This window comes from Nipponia nippon, unplaced genomic scaffold (assembly GCF_047370975.1).
Source record: "Nipponia nippon isolate SJK-2023a ecotype South Korea unplaced genomic scaffold, ASM4737097v1 scaffold_9, whole genome shotgun sequence".
In the NCBI taxonomy this organism is placed as follows: Eukaryota; Metazoa; Chordata; class Aves; order Pelecaniformes; family Threskiornithidae; genus Nipponia; species Nipponia nippon.
In genome coordinates, this window is record NW_028262413.1 from 3920535 (window position 1) to 3942926 (window position 22392).

Sequence of the window (22392 nt, forward strand, 5' to 3'; positions counted from 1 at the left end):
GGCGCGCTCAGCGAGGGGCTCGGGGGCGAGCGCCCACCCTGCCAGGTTGGCCCTGGGGCTGGGTGTGAGGCTGGGGAGCTGCCGGGGAGCTGTCAGAGCACCAGGGATGCAAAACCCAGTAAGAACAGCCTCGCTTTGATATCTCCATGTGTGCACACATATACAACGTAAATAACGATGACATTATAATGTATAATAGAATTATTGCAAATAATTGAAATATTTATAGGTGATAATATATGCATTATATGTAATATGTATATAAAGTATGTATTACAAGAATAAACAGCTTTTAAGATTATAATTACATATTATATGTTGAGTGATTATATTTGTATATGATTGTAATACTGAATAGCCATTTGGTTTATGTACATCTACATCTGCGCGTGTGTACAACATCATACATACGCTATGAACACGCACATACCCCCAGCCTAACAGAGGGAGCACCTTCCCTTCCCGCCCCGGTGAGCTTCGCCACAGCCCAGCGAGGCTTAGCAGCTACCGGCGAGCCAGCCCCTTCCTCCGAGCGCCGCCGCCAGCTCCGCTTGCTCCAGCCTTCGGGCACGTTGCCTGCGCTGTGGGTATTTCATGCTGCGGAGCCGCTGGCCCCATCCCTGGTGGCCCACGTGAAGCTGTTGGGTTTCTCCTTCCAGTGGAACAAAACTGAGCTTCAGTGATAGGGAGGTTTCCTTCCAGAGCTCGCTGTGCACCACAGATTGGGTTGTTTACCAGCTGGAGGATTAAATAGACTTTCATTGAAGGTAAAAAAAATATGTAAGTGTTTTCAAGTATGTCTTGGAAGCAGTGTCTCGCTTGAAGGCGGCTTTTCAGACTTGCTTGTGTTTGCCGGCTGGCACTCCGCTTGTCCCTGGTAAGGATGCTGCATCTTACACAACGTAGGGTTTCTGGAAAAATACTGTATTAGGGTGGAGGCAGTGAATGGAAGCTGGGGGCGGGGGGGAAAATAAACGCTTTGATTATCCCTGAAAACAAACCCCTGCTCCCATCTCTCTCTCTCTCCAGCTGGTGACAGCCCCTTCTTTGCTTGCAAGGAGAAACCCTTCTGCGCCCAGGAGTGAGGAACCCCCTGACCGACCCTCCTCCCCGATGCGGCTGGGATCTCCCCGAGGTCCCGGCAGCCGCCCCGGCACCCCAACGCGCCAGCCTTGCGGTGGTGCAGGCGGGCACCCACCCCCTCCCAAACTCGTGCCCTTCCTCAGCCCCCATCCCACAACGCTGCCGGGAACCTGAGATTTAGTTTATTGGCGGACAACTCGTGGCTGATCTCAGGAGCGAGCCTAAACTGCACTGCTAATACAGCGTGAAGCAAAAACAAGGGAGATAAAAAAAAGAAATTTTACATTTTTTCACTGCCTCCTACTACAGCCCAGATCAGCTGGCTGATGGCTGCGCAGGGCTTGGAGGATTCAGCACAAAGCAATTTTTTTAATTTCTGCTTTATTCAAAACCAGCCAGCCTCATTCTTCTGCCAACACTCCACATTTGCCTTTATTCCCCCGAGAGATTAAAACAAGGTAAGCCTTCGACTGGCACCTCGTAGCATTTGATGGGTTTCTCAGCCCAGGGCAAGCGCTGAGCCCAAACGGGCAGGTCGGCAGCCAAGAAAGGAGCTTTCTTCTCCCACCTCTTCCTTTGTAAGGACGTTGCTTATTTGGGAGCTGTGAGGCCTAAATACAAATACAAGTCCCTGTCAGCTCAAAGGGAGGTGCTGGTGACCGTGGCGGGGTGGCTACAACCCAGCGCGAAGCTGGGCACAGGAATGACACAGACACAGCAGCAGAGGAGCCGGGCCCACCACGGGCAGTGACTTTCCTGCTGGGTTAGATTAAAGACAGAAATCACTATGAAATGGCCACACCCTGTCTGAGCTCTGCTACCACACAGGTTTGCTCTGAAACCATGTGGATTTTGTGAAGGACAAGGGAGGAAAGCAACCCCCTCCCCAAATCTCCTCCCCAGCAAGTAGCTCCAATACAACACCACAGGGAGCATAAAACCAGGCAGGGCCTGCTGCGCTGCACTGAAAGCTCTTAAAAGCTGAGGATCCTGCAGACATTTAAACACCAAATCTCTGCTTTTAAGGGGAGGGAAGGGGGACGATGGCTGGACAACCCCATGGCTTCGCTCGGGGCCACCGAGGCAGCCGGTGGCAGGGGGAGGGAGCAGCGCTGCCCGCCCAGCGCTGCCCGCTCACTGGAAGGGCTGGGGGTGCTCTCTTGGAGGAGCAGGTTCGGATGGAGATATGGGAATGCTGATCCGAGCCATGCTCCAGGGTTACACATAACCTTTGTTAGCAAAGGCCCTTTCTCATTTGCACGAGGACAGAAAGAAAAGGAGGAAAGAATAAACAGGCTGAACAGCCAAATAACTACCCTTTCGCTGCCCTTAAAAAAGGGGAAAAAAATCCCCTTTTATTGAAACCATTTCCTTTGGTTATATCATTTCTCTTGAGGCTGGAAGCAATTTTCAGTCTTAAGCACGTTCCCTGCACTAAGTGCGCGGGCACGAGGCTGCTGCTTGGCTGCCCACCGAGGGGTACCCACGTCTCGCCGTGCCCTTCGCACCGTCCCCCCGCCAGCTCACAGTCCCAACGCCTCCTGCAAGGGAGGAACCCCCAAGCCCAGCGTGGGCAAGGTGCAGCACAGGTCACCCCGACCCAGCTGGGTCCCACAAGTAGGACACAGATGGCATCCATTACGTGTTCCCATCCCTGTCCTCTGTTAACAGTGATGACCAGAACAAGCCGAGCTCTGCCCAGAAATCCCCCGATGAAGGATCGCACCAGTGCCAGGGCTTTGTTGCAATCGCTTGGCAGAGGAGCAGCCATGTGTTGGGCACTGGGAATTGATGCTGGAGGAGGGTGACTGGGGTCCCCCGTAGTCTGCACCAGCCACGGGCTCCAGTCTGGGGCTTCTGGGGGATTGGAGGGACCGGGGGGCAAATCTGTGCTGTTAAAAGAGAGTTTCACATGTCTGGGACCCTGCAGAGGGCTGGGGCGTCCTTAGCAGCTTGGCCTTAGGACCAGCCTTGCCTTAGGACCAGCCTTACCTGATTCACGCCAGCAGCAAAAGCATCAAGGTCCAGAGAGGACCTCTCCAAGGCAGTGGGGACATGCAGCAAGGAGGAGAAAAGACAGTGTTGAGGCAGAAGTTATTTGCCAGGGCCGCTCAAGCCAGTGCCAAATTAGAGCTAATAAAGGTTTACAAAATAAAACGCTAAGCTCAAGTTATTAAAATATATACATAGGCATCTCCTAATGCAGCCCCCTCAAACTGGGACCAGCAATCAGACGCTTGCTTTGCTTTCCCCGCAAGCCCCCTCCGCTGCTGCTGCTGCTGCAGTTATCACCCGCGGGTGCTCGGGGCCGACGGCGGCGCAGCCGAGCAGAGCTGACAGCACACAGGCTGCAGCCAGAGATAAAGCAGCGAGGCCCAAGACGGGGGGAGCGTGTGCCTCGAATGCTGACATCTCCCCCACCATGAAGCTGGTGTGTGCATAGTCTCCAGCTGAGCCAGCGTGGGGTAATTTCTCCTTCATAACAAAAAAAGGGAGAGGAGGCTTGAAAAGGGAAGAAGCGACAGCTTTTTTTTTTTCAGGGAGTGCTTTTCCCCATGCCTGGCAGCCCAGAGCTGAACAGCTTTTGCTGTTAGGGACCTTCAGCCACGTGTTGATCCTGTGCGGGGACCTCAGCTTCGCAGCAGCTGTGGGAGATGGGAGCAGCACCAGGAGCAAAGAAACACGCAAGGTCAGCAGGCACCCAACACAGCTCAAATGTGTGTGCTGAAGAGCCGGCAGGTCCGTGAACAAGGCATCTGTGTGCCAGCAGGCTGGGGGTCTTCACCTCCCCCTTTCCCTCCTCTAACACATACAAAGGCAGATTATTATTAAAGATGAGGCCTAGCGGCATTTTTCAAAGGTTTGATGAACATCCTCAACTCCTGACTCTTGGGCTTCTTGTTATCCGGAGGACCCTACCACTTCTTCCATTTCAGTGAGAAGTGGCTGCTTTCAGCCCCACAAGCCTCCCTGACGCGTTCCTGGTAGCCCAACATAGCCACCCTGGAGCGAGGACCTAAGGAATCATTTGCCAAATCCTCGTGCCAAACCCTCACCCAGCCCAACACGGTCCTTATGCACACAGGCAGATTCTAGACTCGTCGCAGAGCAATTCTTAATGAGTGGATGGTGACTGTGGGAGAGGGAATGGGCTTTAATTCTAAGCCAAAACATTGGGGCTGCAAAAGGCTGCTCTTGGTTAGGAAACACCGATTTTCCTGAAGCCCTACTAAAATTGTGTTGTCTGACCCTGAATGGATGAGAAAGAAGCGAGCAAGAAGTTCTACCCGACAAGTCTGAACTAGAAACAGGCAGAGCCATGGGCAAGAAAAAAACACCCCCAAATCCACAGCATTACCTTTTTTAACCACTTTATTTGTGTGTGTGTTTCTATAAACATTTTAACTACTGGACATTTCATAAACTGTAAAAACAAACCTTCCTACCCCCAAAATGCCATCAATCCAGCTTGTCAGTCAGACAACAGTGACGCTGCCAGGGCAGGTAGGTGGTATCCCTAGATAACCTCCCACTGGGCATGAGCCAGCGAGGAGCTCACTGCGTCAGATCCTGAGTGTCTGAGCGATGGAGAGGAGCTAAGTTTAAAGACGTGGTTGCTCTCCTCCTCCAGGGATGCGACGGGAGAGAAAAGGGGGGGCAAATAAAGAATTTCCCTTGATGGAAAGTCAGAGTCCGACGGAGAGGTTGCAACATCCACCTGCAGGATCGCAGGATCGGATGCAGTGACCTGGGCAGGCTTTGGAGCGGCCTGGCGGGCTGTGGAGGTGCTAGGGACCGAAACCTATCAAAATGCTCATTCATTACAAATGGCCCAAATGCTCCTTAACGCCTTGTTTGCCGGGGGTAGGTGTGAGCAGCGGGCACTGCTTAAAACCAGCTTGCTTACTTACGAGGGCGCAAGTCTGTGGGTGCTGATTCCTCGAGGCGGGCGGGCCCAGCTGTAAGGCACGATGGGGAGGAGAGATGGGGCGTCGGGGGCGGCAGGGGAGGCCCAATCCAGCCGGGTGACCCAGTGCTCATCGCCAAGTACCCCGTTGTCCCAGAGGAAAGCACCGTGTCGAACGAGTGATGCGGAGCAGCGCATGGTCTCTCAGTTCCCCAGGTTCATGTCTGCGCCGTGGACAAGCCAAACCAGGCGGAAACAGACGGCCAGGAATCCAGTGCCGAGGAGATCCCCCAGGGCAGTGAGGTAGGGGATGGAGAAATTATCCGGATCCAGTGCCTTCCTCCACATCAGGCGCACGATTAGGTCAGCCACGTAGAGCAGGATTCCCACCTGAGGAGAGGCAAGACAGGCCCTGCTGTGAGGCAGCAAGGAGGTAATGCACAGCCTCCCTCAGTTCACAGCCAGAATGATGTGGCCACAGCCAAGGTACCAGAGCTACCAGGGATCGCCGAGAGTTAACACCCTCCCCAGGGAACCACTGCTTCTCTGCAGGATGGAGCTGTGCTGGGATGGGCGTAACTGGCTCATGCCCTTAGGCACTGCATTGCCTGGCATTACCCATGGTGCCACAGCCCCGTGCTGCCAGCCACAGGCGTGGGGACCACGCTTGAACTGCTCCCCAGCATCGCGTGGCCCAAAACGGGAGCCTGGCCACACCAAAAGCATCTCCCAAAGCTATGGTTCCCACTTCCCACACCATGAATGGGAGTGCTCCCATTCACTCCACCAGGAACAGGGCTGCTGCCAATATGCAGGCAGCCCCAAAGGATAAGTTTGTAGCCAGATTTTTTCTCTTCATCCTTCTTTTTGCCATTAGAAATTCAGATCGCGTCTACTTTGTTTTTCCTAAAAGTCTCAGTGGACAACTGGAGTTTGAGGCAGTTTTTACTTCAAAGTTATCCCAAGCAGCACTGACATGTTAAAAAAAGAAAATAATTTCTTTTTTTTCATCTCAACAGTTTTAAAATCTTTGTTGTGATTTCTTTTAATTCCTATTTCATTCCCGATTCCGATAAACAGATGGAGGAGAAAAATACTTCGGTTAAAGATTAAAGACTGTCTAGTTAATTGAATTAAGAAGGGAGAGAGAGTTTGCACCCCACATCTGTGGTCCCTCCATGGGAGACCGCAGCACAACAGGAACCAAAGCCAGAGACGGCATTTCTAAAGCTGAAAACTGCGAGCTGGGTGGGGGCAGAGGGAGGAGGAGAGATGGGGGAAGCAAATTAAATAACAGAATTACAGAAACTAAAGCCGGATGGAAACTCAAGAGTTTTATATAGACTGTTCCTTTGCCTCAATACAGGACCAAATATGCCCACATCTTTCCTGATGGTCGTTTGTTTAACCTATGCTAAACAACCCTCAAAGATGGAGATGCCACAGTCTAAGCAGTCCCGTGGCTTTTTTTTTCTGCTCTTGTTTTTCCCAAGGTCTAACATAAATCTGCCTTTTTCCATTTGAAATCCATGATTTCATGTTTCATCCCTAGTGACCACAAAGAAAATGTTATTCTGTCCCTCCCTACAGAAACTTGGTAGTTTAAAGGCTGTTAACCAGATTTTTCTCAAGCCTCTCTTCTTTGCACTAGCTAACCCCAGTCCATTGAAGCGTTCCTCTGAGGTCGTGTTTTCTAGGCCTCTGATCCTTCTCTTTGGGCTTCCTCCAGCTGACCCAAACTTCCCCCTCTCTTTCTTTCTGTCTGTCTTTATAAAGTATAATGGAGGGGAAGAAAGAACCAGGCTGAGCGTATTCTCCTCCGCTGGCCTCCATGGGAATCTTTCAGGGTCAGTGGCGTTGCTGGGATTCTGCTCTTTACACTGCCATTTATTCTGCGTATTTTCACGCTCGGCTCTAGTTGAGGAGTTACCTCGATGCTTAAAGAGAAGAATAAATATTTTCCTTTACAACTATGGCTGTGCTGCTAGGCTTAGGGTTGTGCAAAGGTCGAGAAAAACTGATTGTTTACACACGCAAGGAATTCACCCACAGACACGAGGCTGCTTGTAAGGCAAAGCGAGAAGTCAGCTACCTCACCCTGCAAATTAATAAATCACTGATTTAAAAGGGCAAGTGAAGTCAGAGCCTCTGTGAATTTAAGCAACAGCCGCATGCACTTCTGAGTGAGACGACAAAGTTTACAGGGCAGGCAAAACAGCAAAAGGGATCAGGCAGAACACGTTGGATGAACTGCCCATTGCCTACCCAGGACTTTTACTTTTGAAGATGAACTTCTCAGGCCTGGGTTTTCCCTTTGCTTTTGACCCATATGGCCCTGCCCAGAGGGATCCCTAGGTCTTCACCATGATATGTGAAACTGGTTTCCAAAACGAGTGGGGAAACCTGCTGGCTGGGATTCACAGCCTCTCACTTGCCCCTTACTGGGATGACCAGTGGCAGTCTAGAAATACTTGGGGCTTAGAGGCTCAAGGAGTGAACATGGTAAAACAAGGTACCACCGACAGCAAGAGGTACCTCCTTGCTAAGTGTGTGTGTCTGCACATTTACTGCAGCTCAGCAGACAAGGATAACCTGTTCCTCATCTCATGTCTGATCCCTCACTCAGCCTTAAGGGCAGTCGTGCTCATGTGGGAAACCAGACCCTGGCAATTTGGGTGAAGTATTACTGGACCCACAGAAAATACATGACGCTTGGTAGGAAGCACACATGAAATGATTGGAAATGCGGGCCGCTGTTGGAAGTTTTACCGTGCCTCCTGTTTAGCCTGGAGACTACTTTGTTTTCATGGTATTTGAGAGGTTCCTTTTGGATGAGAGTTTGAGGTTTACCTGCAGCAAAGCAGCAGTCAGATAGAACATCACAAAGGTGAGGGACAGAGACGTGTGGCCTCCCTGCAGCAGGTGGATGGTGTAGAGGAACACGAGGTGCCCTGGGATAACCAGGAGGAACAGGACTCGGGCTGACTTGGAATTCACCTCTGCAGAGGACAGAGACAGAAACAGCGATGACAGTGGCTGCAGACGGTGGAGGGAGGCCAGGACGCAGCTGCGTATTTTAATGCATAGACTTGGGGCTGTCCCCCCCCACCGACCACACTGCTAACGCCTTTTCTAGATCATGCAGCAATCTGGAGCATCTGCAGTATCAGCCCAGAAGCTCTGTCTAGCACTGAAACTATGTGCCAAAGACGTGCTCCATGCTGATCCACTCCACTTCTTCCAAACACTCCTTTCAGCTGCTCTCTGCCTCCCACTGCTTCTGCTCTGCCTTGCTGCAACCCACTTTCCCAGTTTTTAGTTTGTTTTAGCAGTAATTCCCAACCTAGCAGGGAAAATCAAGAGGAACCTGCAATCTAAAAAGACAACAGACCCAAATCCAGTTGTGCTGATACTTAGGTTTATCCATTGCTGAAGATGGAGGAATTGCTGATTTTCAGCAAGGTTATGCTCTATTCACCCCTCTGTCTGCAGGTGATAGCTCTAGACTGGCCATGGTTAAAATGACTTTCTATTAGATCAAATCTGAGATTCTTTTTCAATTACTTTCTTTAGTGCTCCCTGAAGGCCAGTTTCTTTGCATGCCAGTGAGCAAGTATATCACAAGCTTTTTTTCAAGCTGCCCACTGCAAAGACACTTCCTCTCCGATCTGAGTATCTTCCCTGTAAGGGGGAAAGGGAGTTCTGCCTTTGAAACCCACCTAGTCCTTTGCCAACCAGGCTTGATAAAGGAGCTATCTGTGATGACAGGCCTTGAGACATGGACACCTAGGGTTCAAGGTCTACCTGATGAGAAGAATGTGGTGCATGGGTTGGGCCAATTCTGCCTCATCTTGTATGGCAAAACTCCAGGCATGCTCCAGAAGTGCAGGAATGTGGAAATACGGCTGGCCTGGATGGCGACCAGATTCCCTCCAACACCTATGAGGACAAAACACAGGAAACCTGTAAACCACCTTCACTGCAGCAGCAAACATCAGTCTAAAACCTAGCCCAAGGTGAGTCCACCTGCCTTCACTTACAAGCTCACTGAGAGCAGCAGTGAGAGAAAGGGAAAACCTGATCCCACATGCCATGGTGATGCTGCGCTATTCACTTGGCAGGAACAGCTCTTAAAAATCAGGAAGGCTCCAGTGATCGCCTCCTTCTGACTGCTTTACTGGAAACATTTCCCCTTGCTTCTCAGCACCGGCTGTAAATGCCACGTGGCCTCTGAAGATGATGTAATTGCACCTGGGTTGACACAGTCTGTGAGCAACCCAAATATGTTAGGTAATTAAAAGGCAATTAATTCCTTCCAGACTGATTAATTCTAGCAAATATGAAAAAGCAACTACGTTTTCCAGCAGAAAATAGAGGGATGATGATCTACGGAGCAAACCTCCACTGCCCTGAGTATTTGCAGGGTCGAAATGCCACAGACAAGATCATGGTGAGCCAGATCTTAAGGCTTCTCATGTTTTCCCTTCCTTGAAGAAGGAAATGCTCCATCATTAAACGTGAGATGTGCCAGAGCAGAATCAAAGTGAAAATACTAAGACGAGCTCAACGTAGCTCAAGATGGGAGCTTTCTGAATTGTGCACTGCCATGCTTTGCAGGACTCCCCTGCACATGCAAAGCGAAGAGCTACCTGTGCAAAGGCAGGGAGCGCTGCATAACCCTGCCACCAGCTCTGCCAAACAGGTTGCCCGCCCCCACAGAGCAACGTCTGGGTCAATCATTGTTCAACTAAATTGCTGTTGATGTACTTTCCTAGTCAGGCTCTTTGGCTAACCATGCTGGAAAGAGTTTGTCAGCCAGGTGTCTGTCCTTACGCAGATTCAGTAAGGTGACAGCTGGGTGACACCCTCTGACACTGCAAGAGGACACCAGGCTTTGAGGGTGGCACCAGGCCAAGCCTGCCTTAGGAACATGCGTTTCCCCCGGCAAGGGCCTGGCCTGCAAGAACACTACAGTAGCAGAAGAATAACCCAATGGATCCTCAGTGATGCCAGGATCCCCAGCAGTTTGTATTGGTATGTGTGTGTATAAAAGTACTGTGAGGCTTCAAACAAGTATAAATATACACACAAAAGATGTTGAGATATAGATAGATATATATATATTAAAAATCCCTATATATAATCCATATATATAATCTGGTTTATATACATACGCACACATATATAATCCTAATATATTCATCTTTATCAACAATCTGTATAGGGGATGATTGCACAGCTCAAATTGCTGAGTGGAGAGAGACAGGGAAAATGGATTTATTGTGACATCCTTAGTAGGTTTGATGTTACGAAAGTAAAGGTGTCAACGTAGCTCTCAGAGACAACTACCAGATGTTAACCCTTCCCACAGCTCTGCCAGTATTTTTCAGCCCTGCCTGCTATTTTGCTCCAGAGATGCTTCAAGATAAGAGCAGCAGGGGTGTAATGGGGACCAGTAACTTCACTTCCACTCATGATGAGAGCAGGGAATTGGACACAGACCTCTGTGTAGGGACAACAGTGGATACCATAATCCTTGGGGAGGAGGGGGAGGAACAAATAAAAGCATGCGTATAACCCCCCTGCCCAACTTACCATTAATCACAGGCGTGAAAACTGCCATGCCTTCAAAGTTTGGGTCAGTTACAGTTTTGTCCAAGATGAGTCCACCAATGCTGTTAAAAAAGGATAGGCAATGAGGGTGGATCAATCTCTCTTCCCAGGGCAATTCCTACACTGTGAAAACAGCACACTGAGAGGAGTTACTGCTTCTTCCCCATTGCTAGGGCTGGACGATTCCCCATTTACTCCTTTTACAGCTCAGTTTTCACCAATAGATAGCCTTACAGGTTTTGTTAATGGCGTAATGAGATCAGGAAGACCTCCTTGCCCACCCTTGAGCAAAAGTGACAGTAGCCAGGGAACCTTTATTATCCACCCCAAAAGTTTTGCTACACTTCTATACTGGTCTTAGTGGTGGTTTTAAATTCTCTCCCAGAACTCAGCTGGGTCTGAAAGATGTAGCACCGGAGCAATGAACTACCTGGCTCTACATTCACCAGTCGTCTTCTGTCTTTACAGCTGGATAAAAACGAGGTTGAAGTCTGACTATTTGTGATGGTCATCATCTCCCTTTTTGGTTTCCTGGATTGCACCTACATGGTGCATGGATGTGCAAGTGAGACTTAAAATGGTGACTTGCTTTTTCCAGTCATTTGGGGGCTCCTTATCTGCTCACAGCCTACTGGAGGGCCACCAATGGCTGAGAAGCACTGGACAAATACCCTTCTGCTGTCCCTTCCAGTTTCACTTTTGATGGCTTTCTAAATGAGCATGGGGTCTCCCTGCAGCATGCGTACGCGTGTGGGCTCAGGAGCAGTTCCTCGGTTTACCTGCTGATGCTCATGGCAACAATGACCGGCTGCCATCCAGATTTCAGGACTTCGGCAAGGGAAGGACTTTGCTTGGCGATAGCAACCCAGAGAGGGATCATGACGATGAAGACAACACAGATCAGAGGAGAAAGGTATTTCATATCTGGCAAGGAAAAGAAATCTTGAATTAAATGTCCATGGCTTCACAGGTTGCCAAAATCATTCTGCGCAAAGTCTGGAAGAAAGGCAGCAGGGCTCTTGCTCAGACTGTTATGTTAGCAGAAATATCACATGAACCAAGATATTCCCCACACAGTCACCTCAGTCCACCACAGAAATCCATAATTAATCCCTGAAACTCACTGCTAGAAGATGTTATTTGAAAATCAGCAGGCTTCAAAGCAAGTTATATTTGAAGATGAGCAAGTCTCCAATTCCATCTCCAACTAAGCAAGACAAAAAGTTACAAAATTTCTGGCTTCAGGGTACAAATCAAACAGCAGGGCAGGAGGGAAACTCCTGTGTGCAAGCTGTATCACACTTACAACAGGCACCTCACGCCTTCACCTAAAACAATAGGTAATAGGTACTTTTGGTGGCAAGCTAGAAGAATTGCTGAGCAGCTGGTCTGCTCTATAGGAACAAATGCTCTGTTGCATGTATAAGCCAGTTAAAATCCATGGCTTCTTTTGTCCTAGCTTACATGCGTTTCCATTAGGTGCTTTTTCCATTCAGTAGGGGCGTAACCTTGAAGTGACCTTTAGAAGCAAAGGAATTAAAAAATAAGTGCATGTGCAGCACTAAAAGAAAATAAACATGACTCAGAAGCATGAGAAACACCTTCAAGCAATGGGGATGATGCCAATCCTTTTGATATAAAAATCTTCTTCAACAAAGTTTTCCATCTGGTCTCTGTGTTGGGGCCAAAGCCAGCGGGTTGCAACGCAGACTTTGCAGGTAATCTGGTTGATGAAGCAGGCTCAAAGTGTGCGTTTTTCAAAATGACGTTGCCAGGGCCTCGAGCTACCTGGATGAGATCGCACCGATGTGATGATGAGATCTTCCCTGAATCAAGGGTTCTTACACAGAGGTGCACTCTTTACATGGGGCTTTAGTCTGCACTGAAATGCAGCCACTTCTAGGGTGTAAATAGCTGGTGTTTTGTCCGTCCACTTTACCAACTGGAGTCATTTAGGGCAGATGGGTTGTAAGACAGACTTAGCTGCTGTACTGGATCTCCCCACACACACCCCTTGTTGTTTCGGGCAATTAATTCCTTCTTAAATAATGCAGACACAGAGCACTGGAGTCTGTCAAACCTTATCAAAGCCCACAGAAAGACTGCTGGTAGGATGAATGGACTTCAGTCTCCACATTCCAGTTCTGCCACATTCTCTCACATAGCCCATACGCAAACTGCAACCCTTTGGCACAGTTTGTACCTCCATTATGCAGGACTGGGAAGGATCAGGGTTGATTTTTAAAAAACTGAAAATCTTCACTGGCAAAAGGGTATTCCACAGGAGGAGACGGTGCTGCATCAGATGGCACATAGTACTCCAAACTTTACAGACTCACCGGTATTTTTGAAGCACCCGTTCTGGTACGACCCAGAAGTTGTCACAGCATGATATGCCCCTTGCTACACACTGGGGAAGGAAATGGATTTATTCAGCCACCATCAACAGTGCCTTCCTCCTCCCTGCTTCACTTTATGCTCCCAATGACTAGGTGTCTGTGTGCTGAGTATTTTCCCTCTCTGGTCACATCCACAGAGGTTATCATGTTGTTCTGCCATGTGTTCCCTGGGAGATATTATCAGAGGCATAGCGATTGAAAGACAAACCGGCTTTACAGAAGCAGGTGTGATGGCGTCATGGAAAAAGCCTATTAAAAAAATGCACCTCTGAAGCTCAAGGAGAACTGGACGGAAGCAATTCGTGGGCCTCTCCCTGCAACGTGTGCTCCTTTACTCCCTCACTTGCTGGCATATGGAACGAGTTATGCAAACTGAGAACAGCTGCCTCACTGCTTCTGCTCACAGTCTGAAGCAACAGTTTGGGTTTCAAATGGTATTGAGTTTGCTGGATCTTTTTATTTTCCTGTTTCTATGCTAGGTTAGGCTCCCGGTAAATAGCCTAGCACTCTACAAGCAACAGTCAGGCATATATCACCAAGTTGCAACATGTTTTGAGCTTTTCAGTGTCAAGAGGTGCCCGAGTCTTTGCCAACCAGCAGCACAGCTAACCCCACAACCACAACTCCTACTCGGAGTCCTGTGAGCATAAAACAATGCAGCACTGCCTCCCTCCCTCCAAGATGATAATATCCTGTTCATCCATGACTCTCCACATGAGGAGACACAAGAATATTTCACAAATGCCAAAACCCCGAAATAGCTTTGTGAGGAAGGACCTGCTATTACCGATGCACAGAAAGTAGTTATGCTTGGCTAGCGACAGATGCAGGAACAGAGTCAGTGTCACATATGTCAACCTTTTGTTCCAAAGCTATGCAATACACGTTGATCATTTCTTTGCCAAATCCCAGTTGTGTTTCTTGGGCTCCGCCTTCCAGTTTGCTACTAAACAAGAGCCTGGAAAAAGCCTCTTTGGTCATTTTTCTACCCCAGTGGCATCACAGCCTCCATTCTGAAACATCCCAGAAATGTGTAAGTGCCCTGCAATAATTTCACAAGGATTCATCCCTCCCTTGCTGAGCTGCAAATCCCTGCTAAACACTGTACCTATGTATTTGAAGAGTGTACTGCTGATTCCTGCCAGCAGGGAAAGGGTTATCAAGTCTCCGAGGCTTGCTGCTATGGGTGTGGCAACATTGTCTGGATTGATCCCAACTTTCCTTGCTCCGATGATCACGCCAATCATCACCAGACCTAGAGAAGACACAGAGCAGGCATCAGAGAACACATCCTGCTGCGTTTCACCCCAGAGCTGCTGTTCTGGTTCCCAGAGAGACGTGGGGTCTGGGAAAAGCAAGAAGCAGATTGCCCGTAGCGGCACCATGCAGCTGGAGACTGGACATCCCCAGGAATTTGTCCTCTTGCTTTCACCCACCTGAAGGGCATGACTCTGCCCTTATGAACTGCACCAAAGGCCCAGAGGCACACAAGCAAATTCCAGGGATCAAAGGAGATACCAGCAGGCAGCCCAAATGTAGAAGCTCCCCTCCTGAGCAGCCTAATCTTTGCTGCCTTGAAGCAGGACCAGGCATGAAGCACGCTCATAAATAAGCACACAGCAGGCATGCAGCAGCCTCCTGGTGCCATCCCCTGCTCTGGATTCCACAGCACAAAGATATTTTCCATATTAGACCAAAATTTCTCTGAGTTTGAACCACCAAGGAGCAACAAGTTTCCTTACAGCAGCCTGAATTAGCCTTTTGGCCCAGCCATCAGACTGACCTCTCATGTCCCAGAGTCTTTGGGGCTGCTTTCATTTGCACTGGGTCGATGTTGATGCTATGAGATGCTCCAGAGTCAAGGGGTTATGGAGGCGACCCACGTCACCTCTCTTCCCCTGTCCTCTGAGCTGCACCTGGAAAATTCAGCTGCTTTTGAGCAGTGCTGGAGAGGAGGGAAGTTTTGCTTGTGCAGGTAAGTTAATGAGCACAAACTCCAAGCTCTGATGAATCCCTCGGCCATCAGATCTCTCGCAGACCTGTGGAAGAGCCACCTGGAATAAACCCTGCGTGGCCAGCCTTCACTGCTGTGTGACTAGCAAGGGCAGCCTTGAGCCAAGACACATGACATCTCCTCAAAGTCCTTCTGTGGCTGACAGGAGGCACCAACGGAAGCCTGAGAAATGGTGGTTCCCTCCAGCTCACAACCTCTGTTCGCACAGGCCCCCCAAAGCTGAGCGTGCACAGCAGTGTTGGCTCTCCCCTGAGAAACGCCACGTGTGCACCTTCCCTGGTACAACATCCCTTCTACAGAAACACATCCTCACGCAACATGGCGTTCTCCACAGACGCCCTCCCAGACATCCACGCTCCCCTTCCCACAGCACAGTTCATGCTGTTTCCCTCCCTGGTCATAAAAATAGCAGCTTCCCATTGTGCACACCCACACACAGGCTGTCTGTGACCAGGGAAGAAACTAACGCTAGCTGAAAGCCTATGTTGGTACAGCAGCAAAGCCTCTCTCTATCACACCAAGCAGGGAGATTGAAGGGAAGAGTTTAATGAAAGCTGGGCTGCTGTTTTTCTCTTTTAACAACTGCCTCATCCCATGTTTTTCATCAAAGGCATCTACAGTCACCCTTTGACTCCAGCTTCAGGATATGCACTTGGTCTAACTTGTCCCTTTCATTTAGAAAACTTGCTGTATCCAACTCTGCCAGCTCCCTCTATTCAGGGTATCATGCTGCCCTCGTATGGCAGACCTACAAACTGATTATCTTCAGGCGACACAGAGCAGCTCCTACCCGTCCACCCCGTCACGCTTCCCTTGCAAGGGGAATAGCCAGGGGAGCAGACTGCCTGGCTCAGAGCTCACAGCAGGCAAGCCACAGGGCTGGCCACAATCCTCCGCAGGGTGCTGGGTGACCCGAGTCCATCTCGAGCATGGTCTGGGGTTGGCTGCTAACAGACTCTCAATATCCTGCTTTGTGCATGGCATTAGTTCACTCTCTCCTAGGAAAAGACCAGTGTAGATGTCTAACATGTCACCCAAGACACATGGAGAAAGTCTGTGCATGTGTGTGTACACCCATGCATAGTGTGTGGCATCTTTCACGTGTCAGAAGTGGGACATTTTGATTGCTGCTGTGGATGCCGAGAGCCCAGTGAACAACAGACCCTGGGAGAAGAGAAGCAAAGGCAGGATGCAGAGGGGGTGAAAGCAGCAGACATAGGACTAACGCTTCCTGCATCCCTCCCCATGCCAGACCAAGGGGATATCAGCTGGGCCTCCCTGGCAGAAGGGACAATTTTTTTCCACACCTGAGTGCTGCATGTTGGATCTGAGGAACCAAAGCAACTCACCAAGAGAAAGTGCAGCTATGAAGGCCGTGGTCACGCTGCTGGCACACAGCACTGCGGCCTGGCTCAGCTCCACAGAGCCCTTGGAGATGGCTCCGAGGATCACAGCAGCAACAGCAGCCAGAAGTCCCACCACGGTGGCCTGGACCTGGGGGCCAAAAAACAGCTGGTAAGCAATCGTCCGCATCTGCTCCCAGGCAGTCCTGGCTCCATGCAACTGTAGAATTTCCACACAGCTCAGCCTTGCAGAGATGCTGATTGCTTATGTATTTAAGCAGCATCCCTGTAAGGCTCCACTACATTCAAAAAAAATCCAAAGTTTGGAGAAAAACTCTAGGGGTCTGCAAAGGGCAGATAACATTTCAGCAGAGGACACCGAGTCCATCAGCACTGGAATAGCCCTGGTCAACACAAAAATGGGCTCCCCATCAACAGAGCACTCCTAGCAAGCTGAAAGCTGTGGAAGGAGATAAGGGAAAGCACACAGGCACATGTTGCAAGCCCTGTGGCCTTGCCATGCGCAACCTCTAGGCTGGCTGCTGGATTTTAACAAGCAGAAAGAGCTACAAGAGTCACATTTCTCCCATCTCTTCCCTCCTGCCCAAGGCTGATTCCCGAACACTGCCAGTAAATGACAGGCTTTATCTAGGGGCTGTTGTGAAACAGGGATTGTGCCGCAGCTCCCCCTGCAAAAGGAGTTTTTTTTTCATTATTTCAGTTTGTCCACAAAGGCAATGAATATGTAGATGTGTTTTGCAGCTGAACTATGAGCTCTGGGGCTGCACAGAGCTTTACTGGAGGTCAAGTCCTGGGCTCTGCTTGGCTCTGTTGAGAATACCTGCCCCAAATCAACAGTTCGGGATTCAGCACTGCTGGGAACAGATACTGTTGGGCTGCGGCACAGCAAGAGAAAAGGGCCTTTTTCCTCTACCAGCTGAAGTAACTCACCTGGATAAGGGCTAAATTGCAGGTGGCCATTTTCCATTGCTTCTGGGCATCATCCATCTGTCCGGTGTTAGCCTAGGAGCCAAGAGAGACACCCTGAAAACCTGTTCCTGTGGCACAGGTGGCTGCTGAAGGCAGTTTCACCTGGTCCCTGCGGGAAAGAGGCTGTGAAGGCCAGAGAGGCGCGAGCGCAGGTCGGCATCTCCCAGCCTTCCCTGCACTTCCTTCTTGACACATTTCCATCATGCTCCAGCCCAGTGTCCCGGGGTATCAGAGGATCACATGGAGGTGCGGAGGCATTGCAGGGCACCCAGCTGAAGGTGGAGAGGGCACATCCACCACATCCCACACAGACCAAAAGCTGAATAAATTAAACCATTATTCCTCTTTCATTCCCCCTAAATTGCTCTGTTAAGCTCCAATTTCTCCCGAGACATGCAATCCAAACAGCCCAAAGTAAACAAAACTGCTTAGGGAGATAGAATCCAGAGTAGCAAAAGCTACTGCAGGACCCAAGAAGCCTCGGTCTGCTCCCCCCAAGGCAGGATTCCTGGGAAGCCCTGGGTCTCTCAAGGATCAGTACGCAGAGAAAGGCAGTCGACTATTGAAGCTGACAGCTGTGGAGCCCTGGCTTTGTCTCCTTCATGTGTCACAGGGCCCCAAATACCAGCAACTGGCCACCCAGGGATTAATTCACCTTCAAAGCACAGATAGAAATTCTCTGTTCCAGTTACAAAATGAGGGCAAACACATTATTTTAACACTCACACACCACTAGTTTCTATTTAGCAGAAAAGGGCATTTCTCATACACACAGTGTGGTTATATAAAAGCAGAATCTCCCGATGTCTCCTGCTAATCCCCCCTCCCCACACACACACCACCACCACCTTGTTAACACTCACAGCAGTAGAGAGCCTGGACGCCAGCGTCATCTCAAGATTACCCTTCAGGCCAACCAAGGCAGGAACCAGGATAAAAACTTCCGTAATTGTCCGAAACACATCCCAGTGCTGGAAGAAAACAAAGGCAACGACCTCAGTTTGTGATGCTGACCTGTCCGATGCTGTTGCTTCAAGGGGGAGCGGGTTCCCACCTCGCGACCTGCTCTACAGGTGTCTGCTATGCACATGGGGGCAGATGCTGCCCTGAGCTGGTTGCATTTTGGGGGTGAAGAAAGCAATTTTTAGTTTGTAATATTCTTTCTGATCTCATGCACAGCAAAGCACTATCCTAACAGGGAAGGAACTTTGTTCCTGAGGGCGGCAGAAGATTTTGGAAAGCCACAAATTAAAATGTGCCTTTAGCATTAGCCAAGAACAACATGAAAAATAATTAGGGTTCACAAGCCAAATGAAATACAGCATGCTCTCCATCCTTTGTACCGACATGAGATACAGGAACGCCTATTGCTATCCAGACTCATAAGAATAAACACAAAGATCTGGAAACGATCTAACAACAAAAAGTTGCATCTGTCTTTTTTTACCAAACTTCTAACTAAGCATCTAAGACTGGTGTTGGGAGGGAAGGAGATATTTGTATCTCTTCTCCACAGGCAGTTCTTAAATCTTCTTGTTACCAAGCATGCTCCCAGCACAGCTGGAAAAAGGATTTTGGATTAAGATATCCCATAAGCCCAAACTGCTGGGCCAATATCTTGATTATCATTGCTCCTCTGAAGTTGAACTGTACAAAGCTGTTGAATCAGCTGCAACACTAGGAAGGATCTGAAACCTTAAGAAACTTTGTTGATTAACACGTCTTCTCTAATTTATCTACCATACAGTGCCTTGCAACATAATTCATTCACCCTCTGTGCATTCAAGGATGTTGGTAAAGTCCCACTGTAGCCAGAAGGGTTCACATCAGGATGAAATCACAGAACAAAGCAGCTCACCGTGAAGTAAAACCAGCTAGCCCAACATCTAAGAGCAGAATACAAGAGAAAAAGAGCAGCTGCAACAAGTCAGAGGTCCATCTCACCTAACCTTATCTCCACCAGTAGTCAAATTCAGGTGTATAGAGAAAGAATCTAGAAGTATGACAAATAGATGGGATAATTCTCCTGTGTATTTTCCAGCCTACAGCTATCTGCCACGGGGTACTGAGCTGGTGGGGTTTTTCTGCACACTTACCAGCGTTCAAAGGATTTCTCTTTCAGGTACTCATCCAATCTCCCCCCTCCAACCCATGTGCCATCCTGTGGCAAAAATATCCATAGTTTAGCTACACGTCCTGTGAAGGATCAACTTGTCATGGGAAGGATCAACTCCTTCATTAATTCTAACTTGTCACAGGCTAGTATCATATGGCGGTCCCGAATTCTGGCGCTAGAGGACAAAACGAACAACAGATCCCTGCCCACCTTCTCCACATCCCTTGGGATTCTCTAAACCTGAAAATCCAGGAGGCTGGACAGCCTCCGTAAGTGTTGACACCTTGAGCTCTCAGCCTGTTGGGAAATATATACAGGGTGTAACAGCTCAGTGTTTTGCTCTGGCTGTGCCGTGGGAAGCTGCGGGAAGTCGGTGGTGGGGCTGTCTGCTGGGAAGACCTCACAGCTTCCTTCTGAGTCAGGGTAATGAAAGTGGGGCTGAGCCAGCCTGGAGCACGTGGTGCAAGACACCCTGCGGAGGCGCAGCTAACAGGCAAAACATTATTAGCAATATAAAAAGGCACATTTTCTGGAAGTGGTGACCTGAAACAGGCAGGTTTCAAAATGTTAAAGGTAAGTTACTGTTGAGTAAGTAACAGACAACATCAGAATAATCACCTTATTTGACACACTACAATTTTGTTTGAATTTGTTAACATGGAACTTAAATACCTGAGAAAAGCTAGGGGCGGACATCTCTTTTAAAGATTCAAATCCCCCTCTCTCCTCTCTAATTAAGAATAAAGATCCAAACACATCTTTGACACCTTCAAAAGAAAGAGGAGAAAAAACAGACTTCATAGTCACAATGTAAAAAACCCCAACCATTTAAAATACACAGGCGTGCAGACATTCATATTTAAGACCTTGCATATTTTGCACATAAAAAGACATATAAATAAAAGGCAACAGAAAAACTCAACTGTTTGTATTTTCTGTGCATGTCACTTTTGGGAAATATGACTGTTATATCCAGGTAAGCTCCAGTCCTTGTGTTCACGATGAATTTTGCAGGTCTCAAGCCATCATAACAGAAGTTTCAGCATATGAGGTATGATTTTTTGGGACTCTGCCTTACATACAATTACAGCGAAAGGCTTTGAACAATTAATAATCACACAACTGTACTAATAAAAAAAGCTGACTTAATTGCCTCCATTTGAGTCTCATTAGTGACTCACCAAGAGCCTAAGGACAGATTCATAATGATTTATACCACAGTAGCCAGGACTCCATTGTGTTAGAGACTGCAGAAATACAGAATAAACGGACGATCCTTGTGCCGTCGCCTTGCAGGACTGTCAGCTCGGGGAGCAGGAGAATGTGGCAGGGTAGAGCTGTGCAGGCAAGGAGCTGCCTGAATGAAGACAGCTGGATTAAGTCTAGGAAGCGTCTCTGTCCTTCGAGATGAAAACTGGCCTAGAAGGAACAGAAGCATTCCCTGCAGCACTGCAAACCCACACAGGGACACTGAGCCAGAAAGAGACTCTTTCCCACTTCACGTCCCCATAACGGAGTTACAGCCCTAAAGCTCAGCTTGGAAGAAACCTGGTTACCCCACGATCCTCTGCAGCTGGTCCCCATGCCAGCTGGATCTGCTCACGGGGTCCCATAGAGGAAGAAAGGCTACGATGTACTGAGACAGTCTCCCCAGCTGCAGTCTAGCCCCCGCTGTCGCTCCTTACACTGTCCTCGCAGTCCCAACCATGTCCCACTACCTCTCCAGGGCATCCATCCTCCCATGGCAGCAGCTAAGAAACCTCGGAGGTTTTCCATTACCCTGAACAAGTCAACAGAAAGATCAAAAGATCCTGGACTACAAAACACAAGCCAATTCAAAATCCTTTTCAATGCTAATCATCTCATGGGCTTTTATCAACAACGGACAGGGGTATCTTATGCCTGTGACTTTTATTTGGACTGTGTCCCACTGCAGCGGTGTGGAACGGGAGAATGAGGGAAGCTTTCCTCCTGAATTCTCTGGTTTGAAATCTGATTGTCCAGTTTCAATCTGATTCTTCCCCTTACTGTAAAAGAGTGGGCCAAACACTGGCAGGGCCCTGCAAGGTCTCCAGCAGTGCCAGCCCGCCCCGAATCTGGATCGACCAGCTGGCCAAGGATCACTGGAGCAGAGGTGGAAACGTCCAGCAAGAAAAGGCCCTGCACAGAGACGGCATCATCTCCACAACCAAGAAGAGAAAATGGCAAATAGTTATTTCTTTGGGCATCCCTTTATTACAGTGTGAGACACCCAGGTTTGAGCCTTGGCGTCAACTGGGCTAGACAGATCTCTCTTGTCGATTTTTTTTTTTTTTTTAACAGTAACACGAACAGTCCTTGGTTTCATCCCAGGACAGATCAGAAACTGCTAAAATCCTGAAAAGTTTGATAGGACACAAACAAGCAATTTCCACTTTGTTCTCCTCTTTACACCACCATCAGCCCTGCAAACGAGCGAGCCAGCTGGACTCCCAGCACAGAACCACATTCTTTCAAGATATTTTGTATGTAACAAAACAAGGGCAGCACCATTAACCTCACACGTATGCTCTAGGATACCATCCTTGAGCTTGCCCATATATCCCCCTGTCAAAGGCAGACATGGAGTTTCCTAAGAATGTTTTGCAGTGACTGCAAGTAGGGCAAAGCATTCCTCAGCCAGACCATCCCCTGAAAAACGGGCAAATCACAGACTCCTGGACTAGAAAAACCTGTAGTTTCAGTAGTGGGAGCCCTCATGATTACCAATATGAGTCTTACGGTATCTGACCTCAAGCAAACAAACTTAGTCTCAGGTTTTAGCTGGACAGGACAGTGAGTTTCTAGCTCTCACACTTGCAGGAAGAAAAGCTGAAAATAAGCAGCTCAAAAACAAAAAGGCACAGAAGAATAATCCCAGCCTTTAAAGGCTAAGATCTCTGGATTTC

The 22392-nt window shown here is 48.9% G+C and overlaps 1 protein-coding gene across 5 annotated transcripts in view; it reads right to left on the reverse strand.

Annotated features, from left to right (window-relative positions):
• Positions 1 to 201: 201 nt before the first annotated feature.
• Positions 202 to 22392, reverse strand: part of SLC41A3 (solute carrier family 41 member 3) — a 133241-nt gene continuing 111050 nt past the window's right edge. For 3 of the 5 annotated variants that reach the window (XM_087743823.1, XM_087743822.1, XM_009469820.2), the window contains 9 exons: positions 18213 to 18320; positions 17311 to 17382; positions 16366 to 16510; positions 14111 to 14257; positions 11383 to 11527; positions 10586 to 10665; positions 8795 to 8929; positions 7841 to 7989; positions 4438 to 5380 (listed from right to left, as the gene is read on the reverse strand). In XM_087743823.1, coding sequence (XP_087599949.1) covers positions 5195 to 5380; positions 7841 to 7989; positions 8795 to 8929; positions 10586 to 10665; positions 11383 to 11527; positions 14111 to 14257; positions 16366 to 16510; positions 17311 to 17382; positions 18213 to 18320 — 1167 coding nt within the window. In that variant the 3' untranslated portion in view covers positions 4438 to 5194. Of the gene's footprint in view, positions 912 to 4437; positions 5381 to 7840; positions 7990 to 8794; positions 8930 to 10585; positions 10666 to 11382; positions 11528 to 14110; positions 14258 to 16365; positions 16511 to 17310; positions 17383 to 18212; positions 18321 to 20137; positions 20233 to 22392 lie in introns of those variants that run through there. The other 2 variants (XR_015701316.1, XM_087743821.1) reach the window with 2 other exon arrangements.